The 18,281-nt window shown below is 42.5% G+C and overlaps 1 protein-coding gene across 8 annotated transcripts in view; it reads left to right on the plus strand.

Annotated features, from left to right (window-relative positions):
- The first annotated feature begins 3,650 nt into the window (after positions 1 to 3,650).
- Msantd2 (Myb/SANT DNA binding domain containing 2) overlaps positions 3,651 to 18,281 on the plus strand; it is a 35,815-nt gene continuing 21,184 nt past the window's right edge. For 4 of the 8 annotated variants that reach the window (XR_009057005.1, XM_057767652.1, XM_057767653.1 and 1 more), the window contains exon 1: positions 3,651 to 4,426. Coding sequence is in view for 4 of the 8 variants with exons in the window: in XM_057767652.1 (XP_057623635.1) it covers positions 3,914 to 4,426 (513 nt within the window). In the remaining 4 variants the exon portion in view is untranslated. Of the gene's footprint in view, positions 4,427 to 5,955; positions 6,138 to 18,281 lie in introns of those variants that run through there. The other 4 variants (XR_009057007.1, XR_009057006.1, XM_057767662.1 and 1 more) reach the window with 3 other exon arrangements.

Consider the following 18,281-nt stretch of genomic DNA (forward strand, 5'->3'; position numbering starts at 1 on the left):
CATATACATAAAATCAAAGCAAATTAATATTCAAAAGCCAGGAAAACACTTGACATACAATTGAGGAAGTGATTGAAAGAATAAAGGGATGGTAGGCAGGTAGCATATATTGCTCCATAATCCTTCCCATTTCATATACAAGTAGATGTTTATCTACTTACAACTATCATTTGGACTCAGTTTTGCTTTTAGGATGTTCTTGCACATTTTAATCTTGATATAGCTTTTTTTTATTATGTATACCTGAAGGTATGGAAAGGAAGCAGAATAATACAGAAATAATAATTAGTAATTGCGGTTTGTGGGAGGTGAGTCCCCTCAATCAGCGTTATCTAGGAAAGTTTTCTGAGTGAGTCAGAGTTGATATGAGAATCATCCATAATCTGGCAATAGAAGAAAGGAGAATTGTTGGTGGATTTACATTAAGAGATAATAGAGAAATAAAACAGGAATTTAAAAACTCTTTGGAATCTCTCATTTGTATAGAATGACTCTCCCTTTCATGTATGCTAAATACTTTATATTAAAAAAAACTGGACCAGCTGGGCAAAAGTGGTGCACACCTCTAATCCCAGCACTCAGGGAGGCAGAGACAGGCAAACTCTGTGAGTTGGAGACCAGCCTGGTTTACAGAGTGAGTTCCAGGACAGTCAGAGACACACAGAGAAACCCTGTCTTGAAAAACCAAACCAAACCAAATAAGAAACAAAACTGGGCTTAGTAGGGTGGTGGTGGCACATACCTTTAATCTTAGCACTTGGGAGGCAGAAGCAGGTGGATCTATATAAGTTGGAGGCCAGCCTGGTCTATAGAGTGAGTTCTAGGACAGCCAAGGTTACACAGAGGAAATCTTATCTCAAAAAACCAAAGAGAAAAAAAGAAAAACAAAAAACAAAAAACAAAAAACTGGGTTCTCATATAATGTTTATTGTAAACTGTCCATTCTCCTAGGATTCTTCCTATATTAAACCATTTAGTTCTTTCAATAATGCTGTGAGATTAGTCTCATTTCTTAGATGAAGAACTTGTTGCAGGTCATAGAAGTGGGATTTGAAGTCAGGTATCTAGACTTTAGGATCAATAGACTTATCTAAGATGACTGAGTCTTGATTTTAGATAAAAGGGAACCACTAATTCTCTAGAGGTAGAGCTAGGAAGACAGAGATTCAAGGTCATCCTTGCCTATAGTAGAACTTGTCCAAATAAATTTTGTAACTTCCTTAGGCTTCCTTATTCTGCAAACTTAACAAACTATGGTGGCAGTATTTGTGTCTGTGTGTATTTGAGATAAGGTCTTGTTAAGTAGATTTGACCTGGAACAGGCTGGCCTTGAACTCAGAGAACTCCATCTGCCTCTGGAATGCTGAGGTTAAAGTTGGCTATGGTGGCATTTTACTATGATAGATAAAGGCAGTAATCTCTATTTATTACCTATTGCATAATCTTTTGACTTTCTAACAACCATAGCCATTCTGTAACTGTGGCTGATCTCAGCATTTTCTTTTCCTTTCAAAAACCTAACATAACTTTGTTAGTTAAAAACACATCACACATGCACAAACAAAAGTAAATAAACACACTATATGGTTTATTCATAATATTATTTGTCAGCTGCTTCAGTTACAAGTCTGTGTAGTCGGAGACTGCTCGCTTGTTTCCCAACTGCCCAGACCCGAATAATCACACAGAAACTATATTAATTACAACACTACTTGACCTATTAGCTCAGGCTTCTTCTTAACTGACTCTTACATCTTAAATTAACTCATTTTTATTAATCTGTGCAGTGGCATGAGGCTATGACTTACTGATAAGTATCTGGCATCTGTCTCCTTCAGTAGCTACATGGTGTCTCTCTGACTCTGCCTATTCTCTTCTCCTCCTCCTCCTCCTCCTCCTCCTCCTCCTCCTCTTCTTCTTCTTCTTTCTCTCTCTCTCTCTTTCTCTCTCCCTCCCTCTCTCCCTCCCTCCCTCCCTCCCTCCCTCCCAGCCTGGCTTTACTTTGCCAAATAAAGTTGGTCATTGGTCCAAACAGCTTTATTCATCAACCAATAAAAGCAACACATATACAGAAGGACATCCCACATCATCTCTGCTTTAAAACAAAACAAAACCTGGAGATTAATTTTTTTTTTTTTTTAAATCTTGCATGGGGGCTGGAGAAGGCTCAGTTGTTACTCTGACAGGAGACTCAGACCCTGCATGATAGCACGCACAGTCATGTACCTCCAGTTCCAGAGGATCTGATGTCTTTCTCTGCCCTCACCAGCACCAGGCCCCACAGGAAAACATACACATAACACAAAAACACATTTAAAATGAAGTTTAATTTGTGTGTGTGTGTGCGTGAATGTGTGGGAACATGTGTGGCATGTCACATGTGTGAAGGTCACAGAACAACAAATGGGAGTTGGTTATCTCTTTCCACCAGGTAGGTCCCCAGCAGCAAACACCTCACCTTGCTGAGCCATCTCTCCAGTCACTACAGAGGTTTTACAGTTAAGATCCAAGAAAAACATTAGTTTAGATAAACAAAAGCTGAGATTTCCAGTTTTAAGTAATATGGAAATTGGCCACTCCGGAGGAAACTGAGTTCGAGGCCAGCCTGGTCTACAGAGCAAGATCCAAGAAAGCCAGGGCTACACAGAGAAACTCTGTGTCGAAACATAAAACAAAACCCCCCAAAATATACAAAACAAACAAACAAAAGTAGCTATGTGCTACTTCAGTGTTCTAGACTTTACAAAAAATATTCAGGCATGAGCAATGCATGCTAACATATCACCAGGTCAGAATAGCTGTCATAACTGGTACTGCTATTCATTTCCTTGTACTTGACCGTATGAAAAACAGGGAGATTTGTACGACTTCCAAAAAACTGAGGATTGAGATACTGGAGTAGCTATTCTGCTGGCTCTAGAGTTCTTTCATATATATATATATATATATATATATATATATGAAAGAGAGAGAGAGAGAGAGAGAGAGAGAGAGAGCGCACAGTCATGTACCTCCAGTTCCAGAGGATCTGATGTCTTTCTCTGCCCTCACCAGCACCAGGCCTCACAGGCAAACATATACATAACACAAAAACACATTTAAAATGAAGTTTAATTTGATATATATATATATGTGTGTGTGTGTGTGTGTGTATACATATATTACAAGAAGAAGAAAGCTATCTAGTGACTCTGTCACTGGCTACACATACTCAGAGTAACACGAAAACAGGCTAGGCACTAGGCGTGGAATAGAGGGCTTGTGGGTGTGGCTCAGTGGAAGGGTGTTTGCCCAGAGGATCACATGAGTGTAATCAGTTACTATAGCGGATGAGTTTCTCGAAAAGCTAAAGCGTACACACTCTAGCACATATCTGCTCCTAAAAGCTTCGTCCAGAACTGTTACCCACAGCCTTCGCGCCTTGCCTTCCCCAACAGACACTCTGTAGGGTTCCCTACTCTCCACCCTGGACATCAGTCTCTGTACCTAAAGGCGGGCTTAGAGGGAGGACAGGCATAGGGGAGGAGACAGGAAAATAGAAATAGCCAATTCGTCCTGAACTCGAGCCCCTCGCGGGCCTCACCCTTGTGGGGGCTGAGATTGGAGAGGAAGTGGGGAGGCTCCAATCAGTCCTCACTCCGGCGCCCTCATGCCCCCACCCTTCTCTGCTCGGGGCTCCGGCGCGCCCGGTCCTCGCCCGTCGCCTCCAGAGGGTAGCGGCCGGCGACAGCGCGCTCACGGGGTAAAGCGGAGATCTGCGGGCCACTCGAGCCCCCCAGACACGTCCTCCGTGCCCTCAGCGGGCAGAGAGCCGCCCAGCCCCGAGCCAGGCCCCAGGGCAACCCCGGAGACCAAGGTGGCCGGATGCGCGGGCGCGTCACTTCCGGGCGGTGCAGCGGCGGCGGCTTGGAAGATGGCTGCGCCCTGTGGCTCGGAGCTGCCCGCCAACTCGCCGCTAAAAATTCCGAAGATGGAGGTGCTCTCCCCGGCTTCTCCTGGCGACCTGAGCGACGGGAACCCATCACTGTCCGACCCTTCCACGCCGCGGGGAGCCTCCCCTCTCGGGCCGGGCAGCGCGGCGGGCTCGGGGACCGCGGCGTCCGGGGGTCTCGGGCTGGGGGGCCGCAGCGCTGCCTCGTCTTCGGTTTCCTTCTCTCCCGGCGGCGGAGGCGGCGGTGGTGGCGGGGCTGCGGCGGCCGCTGCCGCCGCCTGCCGGGGCATGTCGTGGACGCCGGCAGAGACTAACGCGCTCATCGCTGTGTGGGGCAACGAGCGGCTGGTGGAGGCGCGGTACCAGCAGCTGGAGGGAGCCGGCACGGTATTCGGCAGCAAGGCCCCCGGGCCGGCCATGTACGAGCGCGTGTCCCGGGCCCTGGCCGAGCTGGGCTACGACCGGACCCCGTCCCAGTGCCGGGAGCGCATCAAGGTAACCGGCCGCCCTGCCCGGGGCAGCGAACCAGAGGCAGAGAAAGCGGGGAAGCGGGCCTGGGGGCGGGGGCCGGGCCTAGCACGGGGCTCCCCTCCCGGGCCCCGGGTGCCAGTTGCGTCTCCCCCGCCTCTTTCTTCTCTCGCTGGGAAGGGGCGCTTCTTTCCAGATGGCCGCCAGCCCGTAGGTTTCCTGAGTTTGAAGTTGGGCGTGTCTGCCGCCGCCCCTCTTTCTTGCCAATTGAGGATGTTCCTGCGCTCTGAAGTTGCTAGTTTCTTATTGTGCGCGGGGCCGCACTGTCGCCGGTGCTGTTGCCCTTACTGCTTTGTTCCCAGGTAGAGGGGCTCTCAGGCTGAAGCTTTCCAGTTGGGATGGGATTGAGGAAGGGGCAGCAGGGGCCTGAATGAGCGCCCAGTATAATATTTTTTTAGTAAGTGATGGAGTTTTAAGAAAGAGCCTTAGGACGGCTGCCCTTTTGTGTCAGTCGCATTGCTTGTCACTTGAGGTGATAAGGACTAGCAAGGTTTGAGATGCGTTTGGAGAGTTGGAAAGGCTTAATGGAAAGCAGGTCGTGTATTGTTATCGCGGAGGTAGAGGACACCTTGAATGTTAGCCTGGCTGAGGATTGCATTGGAATTTGGATTGGCGATCTCTTCAAAGTTAGTGTGGTTTGAGAGGATCCTACTTCTGAGGAAGCCCTTTCTTGACACCCAGTTTTTACTGCTTTTGTTAAGGCGCCGGATGCTGACAAGTAAAACAGTGTGCATCTGGCTGTCCTTGTGCATCTGCATGTTTAAATGCGGAGACTTAATGTGGGCTACATTTTACCATCAGCCCACGTAGCGCTTTTTCTCATGATTTGTCTAGGCGTTCTTGTCTGTCTTTGCAAACAAGGAGTTGTGGTTTAGTTATGCTCTTTCCCTCGTTCTAGAGTCTGCTAAAAGTTTCTCCCAGGTTTCTTTGAAAAGATTAGCAGTACTTAGTTATAGTATTCATTTCTGATAATGCAGGCACATTTTCTGGGGCATGAAAAACCGCCATGAAGAGTCATAACTGATAATCACATTAGCAAACAGCCACAGAACTCAGTAAGAACGGCTCTGAGTAAGGGTAGTCACAATGAGTGGGGACATTGTGCAGAGTTCATGAAGTCTTGACTCCTGTGGTGTTCACTTCAAGACCTTGTTACTTAGAAAACTTGCTCTAGAATCAGCTGTTTCATTATTACCAGCCCTTCAAGGAACTTGGCACTCACTGGAAAGTTAATTTAGATTATTTGGTGGTGTAATTTGAGGATTCTTATTGAACGCTGTTGTTAAACAAGAATGTAATTGAAATAATGTGTAATAGTGAAAAGCTACTGTTCTTCGGATTTCATTCACGGCTTTCTATTTAGGGTCATTCTTGTTAAGTTTGGGGCAGATTCTTTGCACTGCTGAGGATAGAATCTGTCCACAAACTTTTCTGGAGTTCAGAGAGTGTCTTGGGCATTTGTAAACTATGCCTGTTTTCTTGATTTTTATTCATAGGACTTTCAAAGTGTACTATCAAAACCTTGCTGAATATAAATCTCTCCATAAAATTGTTTCTCAAACAACCAGGGAATATCTAGTTGGAATGCTTCATTGTCCAGTTATGAGAAGGCACTCTAAAGCAAAGGAGATTGAGCCTCTGAAGAATTTAGAGGATCAGTTTACCTGTTTTCAGACAGGTAAGACCAAGTTGACCTCAAACTTTTAGTGTTTTGAGATTCTGAGTGGTTCTCTGACACACTGCAGCAATTAACAGACAAGACGGGCTGATGAATGTTTTGTTTTGTAAAGTGCTTTACTCTGAATGATTTGGATCAAGCAGTTCAGACTCTCTTGTTAAGGAATCTGTTTCCTGGCAGAATAAAGATTAAGGACAAGTTCTGGTCTACTTTGTCCTTCGGTACACCATCATACAGAAGGCACTGAATACTTCATTCACCAAATGAAGTTTAGAAAGAATTTTGGAAGGTTTTCTTGTTTTGTTTTTTGTTGCTGTGATAAAACACTGTCAAAACCAATGTGGGGAGGAAAGGGTTTTTTATTTGGCTTACAGGTTACAGTCCATTATTTAGGGAAGCAAGGTATCTTGGTTAACTTTTTTTTTAATTGCTCTGAAGAGACACCATGATCAGAGCAATGTATTGAAGGCAACAGCTTTAGAGGGTAAAGTTTAGGTGGGAAGCATGGCAGCAGGCGTGGTGCTGGAACAGTAGTGAAGAAACTCACCTCTGATCTTCAAGCAGGAGGTAGAGAGAAAGAAACTGGGCCTGGTTACGCTTTTGAAACTTAAAGCCCACCCCCAGTGATACACCTTAATTCTTCCCAAAACAGTTCCACCAACCAGGGACCAAACATATAAATATATGAGCCTGTGAGGTCATTTTCATTCAAACAAGCACACCAGGACAGAAGTTCAAGGAAGGAATCTGTAGGCAGGAACTGAGGAACTGCTTACTGGATTGCTTCCACTTGGTTTGCTCAGCTAGGCTTTTTTAATAGCGCAGGCACACTTTCCCAGGGATGGTACCTCCTCCTACATCAATTAGCAATTAAATGCTTTACAGATGTGGCTACAACTAGTCTGATGGAGGCATTTCTTCAGCTGAGGTTCCTTCTTCTCAGGTATGTTTAGGTTTGTGTCAAGTTGATAAAAGCTGTGACTGAATTATAAAAGTTTATAGTGGTGTTATTGAATTTAAAAATAAAGACTTTGGAACCAAATTAAAAAAATATATCGTATTAAACCCAGGCTTCGAAGGGCTGAGGCATTTACAGCTGTGTGGTGGAGTGCTTGCTTATTTTCTACAAGGCCTTGGAGTCAATCCCCAGCACTGTGGACAAATACAAAAACAAAACTGTTAATAATTCCCAAGCTTTGTTTCTTTAGAAAATTGTGTAAATGTGATCTTAAGCATAGAAGCAAATGTAGTCGCTGAAACCATACAATTATGAGACAGCTGTCCAGAGAATGGAGATTATACTTAGGAAAAATACAACCTTAAGTTCTTAGAGTCTTTGACTTAAAAATAAACTTTTGGTTTCATTTTTTAGAAATACCATCTTAGAACAAGTAATTCAGAAGCCTCTTGTGACTGTTTATTGATGAGAAATGCAAAAAGAAATGCGGGGGCTGGAGATAGACTCGGCTTAAGAGTGCTTGCAGCACGGGAGTTTGTTCCTCGATACTCATGACCACTTGTAGCTCCACCTCCAGGGGGTTGAATGCCCTCTTCTGGCCTTTGTGGGCAACTGCACATACATGGAATGCTGGTGTACATTATGCACATAAATAAATCTGAAAAAAACCAAAAGAAATCCAATTAGTAATACCATTGTTTTTAGCTGTAGAAAATAAATGAAGAGAACCAGAAAGTGTTTTTTGTTTGTTTATTTGGTTTTGGGGGATGGGGTTGAGACAGGGTTTCTCTGTGTAGCCCTGACTGTCCTGGAACTTGCTCTATAGATTAGGCTAACTTTGAAGTCAGAGATCCACTTGCCTCTGCCTTCAGAGTGCTGGGATTAAAGGCAAGCACCACCACCACCCAACTATTTATTTTATCTTCTAGACCAGGCTGGCCTCGAATATTTATTTTATCTTAAGTGAGTGTTTTGTCTGCATATGCGTGTGTACACCACCACATGTGTGTGTGTCTGGTGCCTGCAGAGTTAGATTGAGGGCATTGGATACCTGGAACTAGAGTTATGGTTGATGGTGAACTACCAAGTGGGTGGGTGCTGGGAACCGAACACTCATTCTCAGCAAGAGCAAGTGCACATTATCACTGAGCCATTTCTTCAGCCCCAAACCAGGGAGTTCTTGTATAGAGTAATGTAGCTTTTTTAAATGTAAGCTCAGGGCTAGAGTGTTAGAGCTTGTGCTTCATTTGTGGAATTGCCCTGGGTTCCATTCTCAACATTGCAGATTAAGCAAAACTCCTTAACAGGATGTAGACAATACTGTAGTTACTGCCCAATCTGTTGCGCCCGTGCAGTATTCTCAATAAACTATTCTTAGGAAAACAAGTCAACAAAAGCCTTAACAGACTTGCAGGGAGAAAGAATATCATGTGAGTCATTTATATTTCTTTTGTAATATATTTGGAATTCCTCTAAGTTTTCTGTTATGTAAAGTTAGAAAAGGGGGCGGAAGAGATGTCTCGGGTCGAGAAGAGTACTGCTCTTCTTGCACAGTGTCTGTTTGGTTCTCAGCACCCACGTGCAGGCTCACAAACATCTCACTCCAGGGGCACTAGCCACACAGTGATGCACAGACATACATGCAGACAAAATACCCATATGTTACCTGGGGGTGGGCTGTTTAGAGATAGATATCAGTAGAATTCTTCCTTTTTCTTTTTTTTTTCTTTTTTCTTTTTTTTTTTTTTTTGAGACAGGGATTTATGTAGCCAAGGCTGGCTTTGAACTTGATATGTAGATGAGGCTGGTTTTGAACTTCTGATCCTTTTGTTTCTACCTTGTGAGTGTTGGGATTATAGGGCTATCCCACTATGCCCATCTCTAGTAAATTCTTCTTGATTTTGAATAATAATCAAATTTTCATTTAGATAATTTCTCTCTCTCTCTCTCTCTCTCTCTCTCTCTCTCTCTCTCTCTCTTTCTCTCTTCTGTTTTTCTAGAAAGGGTCTCACTGTGTAGCCCTGGCTGTCCTGAAACTCACTCTGTAGAACAGGGTGGCCTCAAACTCACCGAGATCCGCCTGCCTCTGCCTCCCAGAGTGCTGGGATTAAAGGCGTGTGTCACCACTGCCCCGCCCCATTTAGATATTTGTTTGTAACATGGAGTACCTTCCTCATAAGAAGTCTGGGAAAGCTGACTCCTCCTCTCCTAGCCCAACTGCTTTCTTTAAGTATATTAGTTCTCTAGAGTATGTTTGTTAGTTATACGATGAAAGTGTTAAGATTATAAATATTAATAACTTTTGGATTTTGTTACTGAAATTAAACTTTTTAACATTGTTCAAGTGACTATATTTCTAAGCCTACAATATTTTAATTGAAAGTCAAATATAAACATTGTTTAGAGTTGTAGAGTTTTATTTGACGTCTGCCATGATGTTAGTATTTGTTCTGGTTTCTTTTTCTTTTTTTGGATAAAATAGGCATGTTTGAAACTGCTTTGCTACACAGATTGTTTACTCTGAAATTTTCTTGCATTTTTGTTTGCCAGAAGAAAATGTGTTTGCTAACAGTTCCAGCCCAGTTTTGGAGTCAGATAAACAAATATAGAGGGCTGTTTTTTTTATTTTTCTTTTGGTGTTGTTTTGTTTAATTGCATGGTTTTTCTTTTTCTGTAAACTTTTTCTTTGTATGTTCACTCACCAAATGGACCTTGAGTGTTTGTTATGCGTGGGACTGTCTGCTAGTTGTTAGAGTACAAAAAGAACTGCTAAATACGGTTTCTGGATTGTCTGCTTGTAGTTAGAACACAAAACGCTGCTAAAGATAGTTTCTGTAATCTAAGTGCTTTTACTCCAGCTGAAGCTTGTGTACACACACCGAAGAGCTGAGAAGATGAAATACAAATGATGCTGTGCAGAGCAGTACTTGATTAAGTGGCAGAGGACTGAAGCAAGTTGTAAGTGTGGTGACTTCAGAAGGGAAGCCATCTTCCTCATGCATCCTCAGTAGTTGAAAGATCTGTCTTGACTTAGAATTCATGAAAGCATTCACTTCTGAGCCAGATGCTACATTCACACTCCAGTCAGTTAATCTGATGCACTGCAAACCTCGTTCTCAAGTCCCATATTTTTGGATGTTCACCAAAAGTTTGCCACTTGAGAGTTGGCTTTATGTCTCTGAACAGTTGTGTATGTCTAGCTTAACGTGCAGTTGAAAGGCAAGGTGACTGACCTAACAAACTTGCCTTTGCTCTGTTTGTTTCATGCTGGTTAACCTTCAGAGTAGTCTTCTGTCTAGCAACATAACAATTTTTGGGGGACACTCTTAGATTTGTACATTGAAATAAATTTTGTAATTTAGTGCCCAAATCACAATACAGTGTATTTGGACTTTTATTTTAGCATATGCCTTCTCTTTGTGAGAACCAATAGAGCTGAGATAACTTGGAGCCAAAAGATGCCGCTCCTCTTGTACAGCATCTTTGTTTTTCGAGACAGGGTTTTTATGTATAGCTTTGGAGCCTGTCCTGGAACTCACTCTGTACACCAGACTGACCTTGAATTGACAGAGATCCACCCGCCTCTGCCTCCCGAGTTCTGAGACTAAAGACCTGCGCCGCCACCACTGCCACCGCTTCGCAAGCATTTAATGGACTAGCCATTCCTGAGGACTTTATTTTTGGCAAGTCTTTTCCTTCTCTTTGTATGGAAAGATCTCTAAGAAATGTTGTAAAGCACTTAAATGGATCCAGTTAGATCTATCTCTTATTATTGGTTATATATACTGTTGTCCCCATCTTACAGTCACTTGAAAGTTTACTTGTTTGGGGCTGGAAGTATGACTCGGTGGTAGAACATTTATTTGCCAGCATTGTAAGGCCTTGGGTTCTATCCAAAGCACTGTATGAAATAGTAACAACCTCCAAAATCTGTTTTCTTTGAGCGGAGTATGGTGGCTTCTGCCTATAATCCCAATACGAGGGCGGTTGAGTAGAAGGTTAAAGTCACCCTGATATATAGAGAGGTCAAGGTCTTTCTGGGCTAAGTTATCAAAGCCCTGTCTATCTCATGAATCTTACACTAGGGCTTCCAGCTTTAAAGAGATATGACAAGCTCCTGCTAGAACTGTGAGTGAGCGGGGTTCTCTCAGTTACATCCTAGAATTTTTTTTTAAAGCTTTTATCTAATGAAGAGTAAAGTGTGAGTCTGGGTCTGGGTCTGGGTCTGGTGACTTATATTTGCAATTCCAGTGCTCAGGAGGTAGAGAAAGGAGGATTACAAATTCAAGGCTGGCATGAACTACATTCAAAGTGCCAAGCTAATCTGGAATACACAGAGAGACCCTGTACTAGTTACTTTTTTCCATTGCTGTCACAAAATATCTGACAAAAGCAGCTTGTAGAAGGAAGGGTTTATTTTGGTTCACAGTTGAGATATAGTCCATTATTGTAGAGAAGTTGTAGCAGCAGGAATTTAAGGCAGCTGTGAATGTATTGTGTTCACAGTAAGGAGGCAGAGAGATGAATGCTGCTGTCTAGCTGTTTTTTATTCAGCCTGAGACCCCATCACAGGGCATGATGCCACCAGCATTCAGTTAGTTTCCTTCCTCAGACCTTTCTGGAAACACCTTCATAGATATATCCACAGCTGTGTTTCTGTAAGTGAGTCCAAATTCAGTCTTTTCCATCATAAAAAAACAAACAAGAAAAGTAAAAGGGAAACATTTAAAAAGATAGATAAATATAGATGTAACTGGGTATATAGCTGTGGTAGAAACACTTGCCCTAGCATGGATAAGCCTTGCTTGGGTTCCTTCCCCAGGACAGCAAAGGGGGCATGGTGGAGCAGTAGAGTCCCAGCACTTGGGGGAGTGGAGACAGGAAGACAGGACTTTAAGGTCATTCGATATGACTCTATGACTATGGCTATATAGAGAGGCTCATCTTGGTTTCATGAGATCCTGTCTGAAAACCCAGAAAGGAAAAATATGAAACAAGCCATGTAGTATAAACGATGTCGTCCAATAAACTTTTCTGTGATGATGGGAATGTTTGTGTCTGTTAGTTCTGCTTGATTGTTATCAGTTACATGTGACTACTGGCCCTTTGGAATGTGACTAGGGTGCCCAAGTAACTGGATTTTAAATTATATTTAGTTTCAATTAAGTTACTTAACCACCACTGCCCAAGCTCTCAAGCACTCTTTAAAAGGTTCCCTTGGCCACATACTCAGACCTGTAGGGGAAGGTCAGAATTCCTTTTACCTGTGATGCCATTCTGTTTCTCTGTAGGAAGAGCCTTGTAATGGTGCAGTGTTGGAGGTGGAGATTTTAGTTGAAGAACTACAGCATTACCCTAGTTGACTAGGACAGGTATTAAGTTCTTGGTTCTCTAGCACATGAAGTTCAGGGGGACTTTGTATGGTAATAGAAAGACTTTACACCTGCATTACCTGTTACAGCAGACATTTAACGTGGGTGTTGTTGAATAACTGAAATATTACCAGAGTGGCTACAGATGAGTTTTGAATTTAATTTCATTTAAATGTGAATAACCACATATAGTGCTGTTATATTGGCCAGGGCAACTTTGGAATTATAGTGTGCAAGTTTTTCTGCTTTGTAGTCCCCAAAGACTTGAAGTTCATGTACCGTCTAAAACATTTTTGGGCAGATAGTAAAATTTAAATCAGGGACTGGAGAAATGGCTCAGCAATTAGGAACATTTGTTACTATTACAAAGGATCTTGGTTTAGTTTCCAGCAACCACATAGTGACTCACTCGTAGCTCCAATTCCAGGGGATCTGTTACCCTCCTGACCTCCATGGGCACCGGGTAAGAATGTGGTATGCATACATACATGTGGGTAGCAATTACACACATAAACTAGATAAAATAAATCTAAAAAAACATTTTAAAATTTTATAGGAAATTACTGATACTTAAAATGCTTAATCTGGTTTGATAAGACAGAGATGCTGTAGAATTTATGAATAATGTGCTTTGAAGCTGAAGAATCTTTGTAATCTTGTTGGTGTTAGCAGATTTATGGAGTAGGAAATATTCTAGTTTACATTTGAAAGAGGCAGTGTCTTAAACCCATTGTTTTTTGTTTTTGTTTTTTGTTTTTTGTTTTTGTCATTTTAAATTCAGAAGCCAAACTTTATTCCTAAAAATAAACAGTGGGTTTGTACTAATCTTCAAGTTTTTTAGGTCCCTAAAAAACAGAGGAAAGCCTTGGGTAGCTTTTGAATATCTTTCTTGCCTAATAACAAAGGGACTCAGTCCTTGAGATCCGGTGTTTCTTTAAGTAGTAAGGTCTGAAATAAAGACCTTAACTTTTCATTATGTACAATAAGTGTTTGAGAAGTACAGTGGTTCCTTTACCTTAAAAGAGTTACACACTGAAAAACTAGTTACTGGCTAGTGACATTTGTGTGCGGAGTTGGCATTGATATGAAGCTCATATGGACACTACGGTTGTGATGCTTCAAGAGCACATGGCATCTAGGCTCTCGGGCTTCGCCTGAAGGTGCAGTGCTGCTAAGTTGGGCAGAGCTGGTAGAGGAGTGGCTGTGTGGTGTTCAGGAGCAACGTAACCTGGAGCCTTCTAAGTAGTGAAATTGGTCCAATTTTGTTTTGTTTTTTTAAGATAGGGTTTCTCTGTAGTCTTGGCTGTTTTGGAACTTGATTTATAAACCAGGCTGGCCTCAAACTCAGAGATGCATCTCCCTCTGCCTCCTAATTACTGGAATTAAAGGCATGTGCCTCCCCCCCCCCCGGCTCTGTTGGAAAATTCTTAAGGATTATTTATTTATTTATTAAAAAATATTTATTTATTATGTATACAATACTCTGTGTATATTCCTGCAGGCCAGACCCCATTACAGATGGTTGTGAGCCACCATGTGGTTGCTGGGAATTGAACTCAGGACCTTTGGAATAGTAGGCAGTGCTCTTAACCACTGAGCCATCTCTCCAGCCCTTAAGGATTATTTAAAAAGCAGTACCTTTTAATTAAAGAACAATTAATTAAAGGACAATGCCGTGTAGTACACGGCCTGTGGTGAAGGTGTGATTTAGGATCTGTGAATGATTGCTTCATAGTGTCATTAAGAACCACCTGAAAGAGTAAACTGGTAATTTCAGAGTGGCATGTGAGCAAATGCACCAATTCTAGGTAGTTTTTTGATGATTAGAACATTTTTTTGTAGTATTGAACTATAGTTGTGTAAATATCTATAATTGCATTCCTTAAAATTGATTTTAAGAAAAGCCAGAGTTGTACATCTTTGTTTGACTACAACCCACAAGAAGAATATATTTTACTCGGGGACTAGTACTCACATTAATATAATGTGTACATATAATAGAATAAGGTTCACAAAATATTAGTAATGATGACGATGATAGCTTATAGTGCTGCAATAAATGTATCATGTACCACAGTTGTTTTAAGTGCTTTACAACCATTAACTTGCTGACAGCATGAGCACTTTATTCCAGTAGGTCCTGTCCTACTTGAACATAGGCAGACTAGCTTCAGAGTCCTCTTTAGTAACTATAGATACGGAAACACCTAACAGGCACCTGCCCCTGCTATGCCCCTTTGTTGACCCCTGGCACTACATTGTTTTTCATTCTCTCCAGTCTTTCCAAGTGATGCTTCCCCTGGTAACCCTACCTGAGGGGCTGCTCATCCATCCTATCCGTAGCACAGTGTAGTGGTCTCCAAACATTTGCTCCTAATACTGGCATGAGAAAAATGAGAGGAAGATATTGGTAGCTCAGAGTCACATTGTCCCCACATGATTTAAACTCTGGAGACAGCAGAATAGAAGAGCTAGAGAGAGGGGAAAGGGGAGACAGCTTAGATTTCATCAAAGGGATTCACAGAGCCCCTTTCTTCATGTTCCCTACCCCAAGCTTTACATTTGGGAGAGAAGCCTGCCTGACTTCCTGTCTATGGGAATGCTTCTCATTAACCAGCATGTTACATTAGCGATTCTGTGGGTGTGGTTCTTTGCTCTCTTGCGCATTGGTAGAACAGTGATCAGTGTCAGCCTTTGCCTTGAAGACTCTGCAGCAGTAGGGACCTATTCGCAGGGTCATGGAGTAGCCCAGAGATATTTGAGGCCCCCTCGATAATGTTTGCTCTAAGGTGACACTGTAGGGACCAGGACACCTCTTGTTACTCTGTGTCCATAGGCTCAGCCTACCCCTTCTCCCCAGACTGACTTTCTTCATATGTCCTTTGCTTACATCCATCCTTTTGACTTACGTCAGCCCCTGTTCAACCATCTTACTAGCTACCCTCTTGCAGCACCAGGATCCACCTCCCCGCCCCTCATCTATTTCTTGTTTTGTCTCTCAGGCAGGGAGGCAAGATTTTGCTTTGTAGCTCAGACTGGCCTAGAACTCACTGTGTAACTCAGTTTGTTATTGAACTCATGACCTTCCTGCCTCAGCTTCCTATAATGCACCAGTGACATCGTACTAGGACGGTTGTTCCCAATGTGCATTGTCTCTTTAGCATTTATGTGGGCTGTTGTCACAAAGCCCAAAATTGACTTCCCAAGCCATCCCACAGTTTGATACAAGAGGACTGTGCTGAGCTATAATCAGCACATGTCACCCTGAGCTTTGTGACATGAGACCCTGCCTCAACACCTCCCTAGCCCCCACTTCCCTAAAAAGACCTGGAAGATACAGAGATGAGACCAACATTTTTCATCCTGCTCTTTTTAAAAATTTTATTACATTTGCTTAGTGTGTATGTGCTCTTGGGTGTTCACGTGCTGTGACACATCTTTTGGGAGTCGTTTCTCTCCTTATACCAATGTGGATCCCAGAGATTGAACTCGGGTCACTCAGGCTTGGTGGCAAGCACCTTTACACCATGAGCCATTTGTCAGTCTTGTGCTCTTGCTAAAATTTATTGTTTTATATTTAAATTCGGCATATATGTCTGTGCATCACATATATGCCTGGTGCTTACAGAGGCCAGATGAAAATGTGTTTCAGGGATCAAACTTTTACCTGCTTACTGATCCATTGCTTGCCCACACTGCTTTTCTAGAGTTGTTATAACATGACACGAAGGCCCAGATTCTCCAGTGGAATGCTTGGTTGAATGAAGGAAGGGTCAAGGGAAGCAGTAGTAAAAAGAAAGGAGACTGGAGGTCAGCTGATGTCCCAGGAAAATGGGGTTTTCTTCATCTAACAAAGCCTTTTAATCCACCTGCTGATTTTATAGCAGTCACCGGCAGTGATGTGGACAGAGAGGGTCAGAGTGGAGGCGTGGAGTCCCTTCTGAAGTCACCCTTGCAGTGAGTTAGGCAGACGGTGAGAGCAGTGGCAGTGAGGCTTGGAAGAAGAGAGCGCATTCGTTCCTGGCACAGCTGCCGAGGGATTGTTGGATCTTAACTTGTCCTGGAACTGCCTGTCTACTTCTGCAGCTCTTTGCTGTGGTCGCAGATGACCTTCATGAAGCTTTATGGCTAAGTTTTAGGCTTCATTACTCACAGCCCAGTGAGACAGAAATAGAATACCATGTTAGGGCAGCCCTGTCCTGTGCCTGGAAGATACATTCTTTTAGCCTCCAGTCTGTCTGGTTTGGACAGATGTGGACAGAAGGTAGATTGTCCCACCCTTTTTTATTTTTTAAAATATTGCCAGAGATTAAGATTTCAGTTTAAAAAATTTAAATTATTAGCTCGCGCCCACCTTTAATCCCAGCACTTGGGAGGCAGAGGCAGGCAGATCTCTGAGTTTGAGGCCAGCCTGGTCTACAAGAGCTAGTTCCAGGACTGGCCCCAAAGCTACAGAGAAACCCTGTCACGAATATTTTGAGACAAGATAGACCCGGCAGGCCTAGTACTCACTAGGTGAACTAGGTTAGTCTCCAAGTTGCAACAGTCTTCCTGTCACCTTCTCTGGACTGCTCATAAGAGTATGCCGCCAGATTGGGCCAGCTTTCAGAAGTTGATTGTCATACAGTATTGTTTTATTACTAGGCTAAGATACATTAGCACAGCAATCCTCAGCCTGTGGGTCTCGATCCCCTTGGGTCAAATGACCCTTTTACAGAAGTCTCATATCAGATATCCTGCATATCAGGATATTTACATTATGACTCATAACACTAGCAAAATTATAATTATGAAGTAACAATGAAAATAATGTTATGGTTGGGATCACTACAACATGATAAACTGTATGTATTAAAGGATCACAGCATTAGGAAGGTTGAGAATTACTGCATTAGCTGTATTTTACCATTGTGGGAAAAGCATACACCCCTTACCCCATCCCCGCTGCTATGAAAAGTCATGTTTAGAAAGTGAAATAAAATGGGAAAGAGCTAAGTTTCAAAAACAACTAACAAGTACTATTTAGTGCTTTGGATATTTATTTATTTGTGATTTTTGAGGCAGGATTTCCCTATGTAGCTCTGGCTGTCTTTGAACTCACTTCATAGACCAGGCTGGCCTCAAACTCAGAGATTCACCTGGTTCTGCCTCCTGAGTGCTGGGATTAAAGACATGCACCACCAAGCCTGGCAGTGCCTTATATTTTAAACAATTTTTAGGGTTACAGGAATAAGGACATACTCCTTAGTTTTGTCACTGTGGGGAGGGGACTTATGCATCATACTGTATTCTGAGTACTTTTGCCTTTGCAAAAATATTCCGTATGTATTTAAAATGGATGTTTAATGAACCAGTGCCTCTTATGCATATGCCACAATTATCTGGAGTTTGTAATCTGTATTGGGCCTTTGCACTGTTCTGAATACTAGGTGAAAGATGTCTGCACTTGGAAAAAGACATGTGTTTAAATCTTTGTAATTATCACCTATTTGTAGTTTAGCATCCTTGAGAACCTGTGGAAATACTGTGTTTTTCTTGGCACTAACCAAGTGTTACCTTTTTACTTCAGCTGTGCTATTTAAGTCTTAGTGAAATAATAAATCTGTATCTTTTCTCAGGTATTCTAGGAATAACAGTCATCATTTCAGTTTTCTGTGTGTGTTCTCAGCTCTGTTAGTGAATAACATTTTGAGCTATCTAATATTGATTCAGTATAATTGATAGAGTAGACAGGAAGTTGTTTACTTCTGTGTTTTCTAGTTGCAATTCTTTACTCTGTGAGACTCTTATTGTAATAGTTCAAACTTCTAAAAT

This window comes from Chionomys nivalis, chromosome 4 (assembly GCF_950005125.1).
Source record: "Chionomys nivalis chromosome 4, mChiNiv1.1, whole genome shotgun sequence".
Lineage (NCBI taxonomy): Eukaryota > Metazoa > Chordata > Mammalia > Rodentia > Cricetidae > Chionomys > Chionomys nivalis.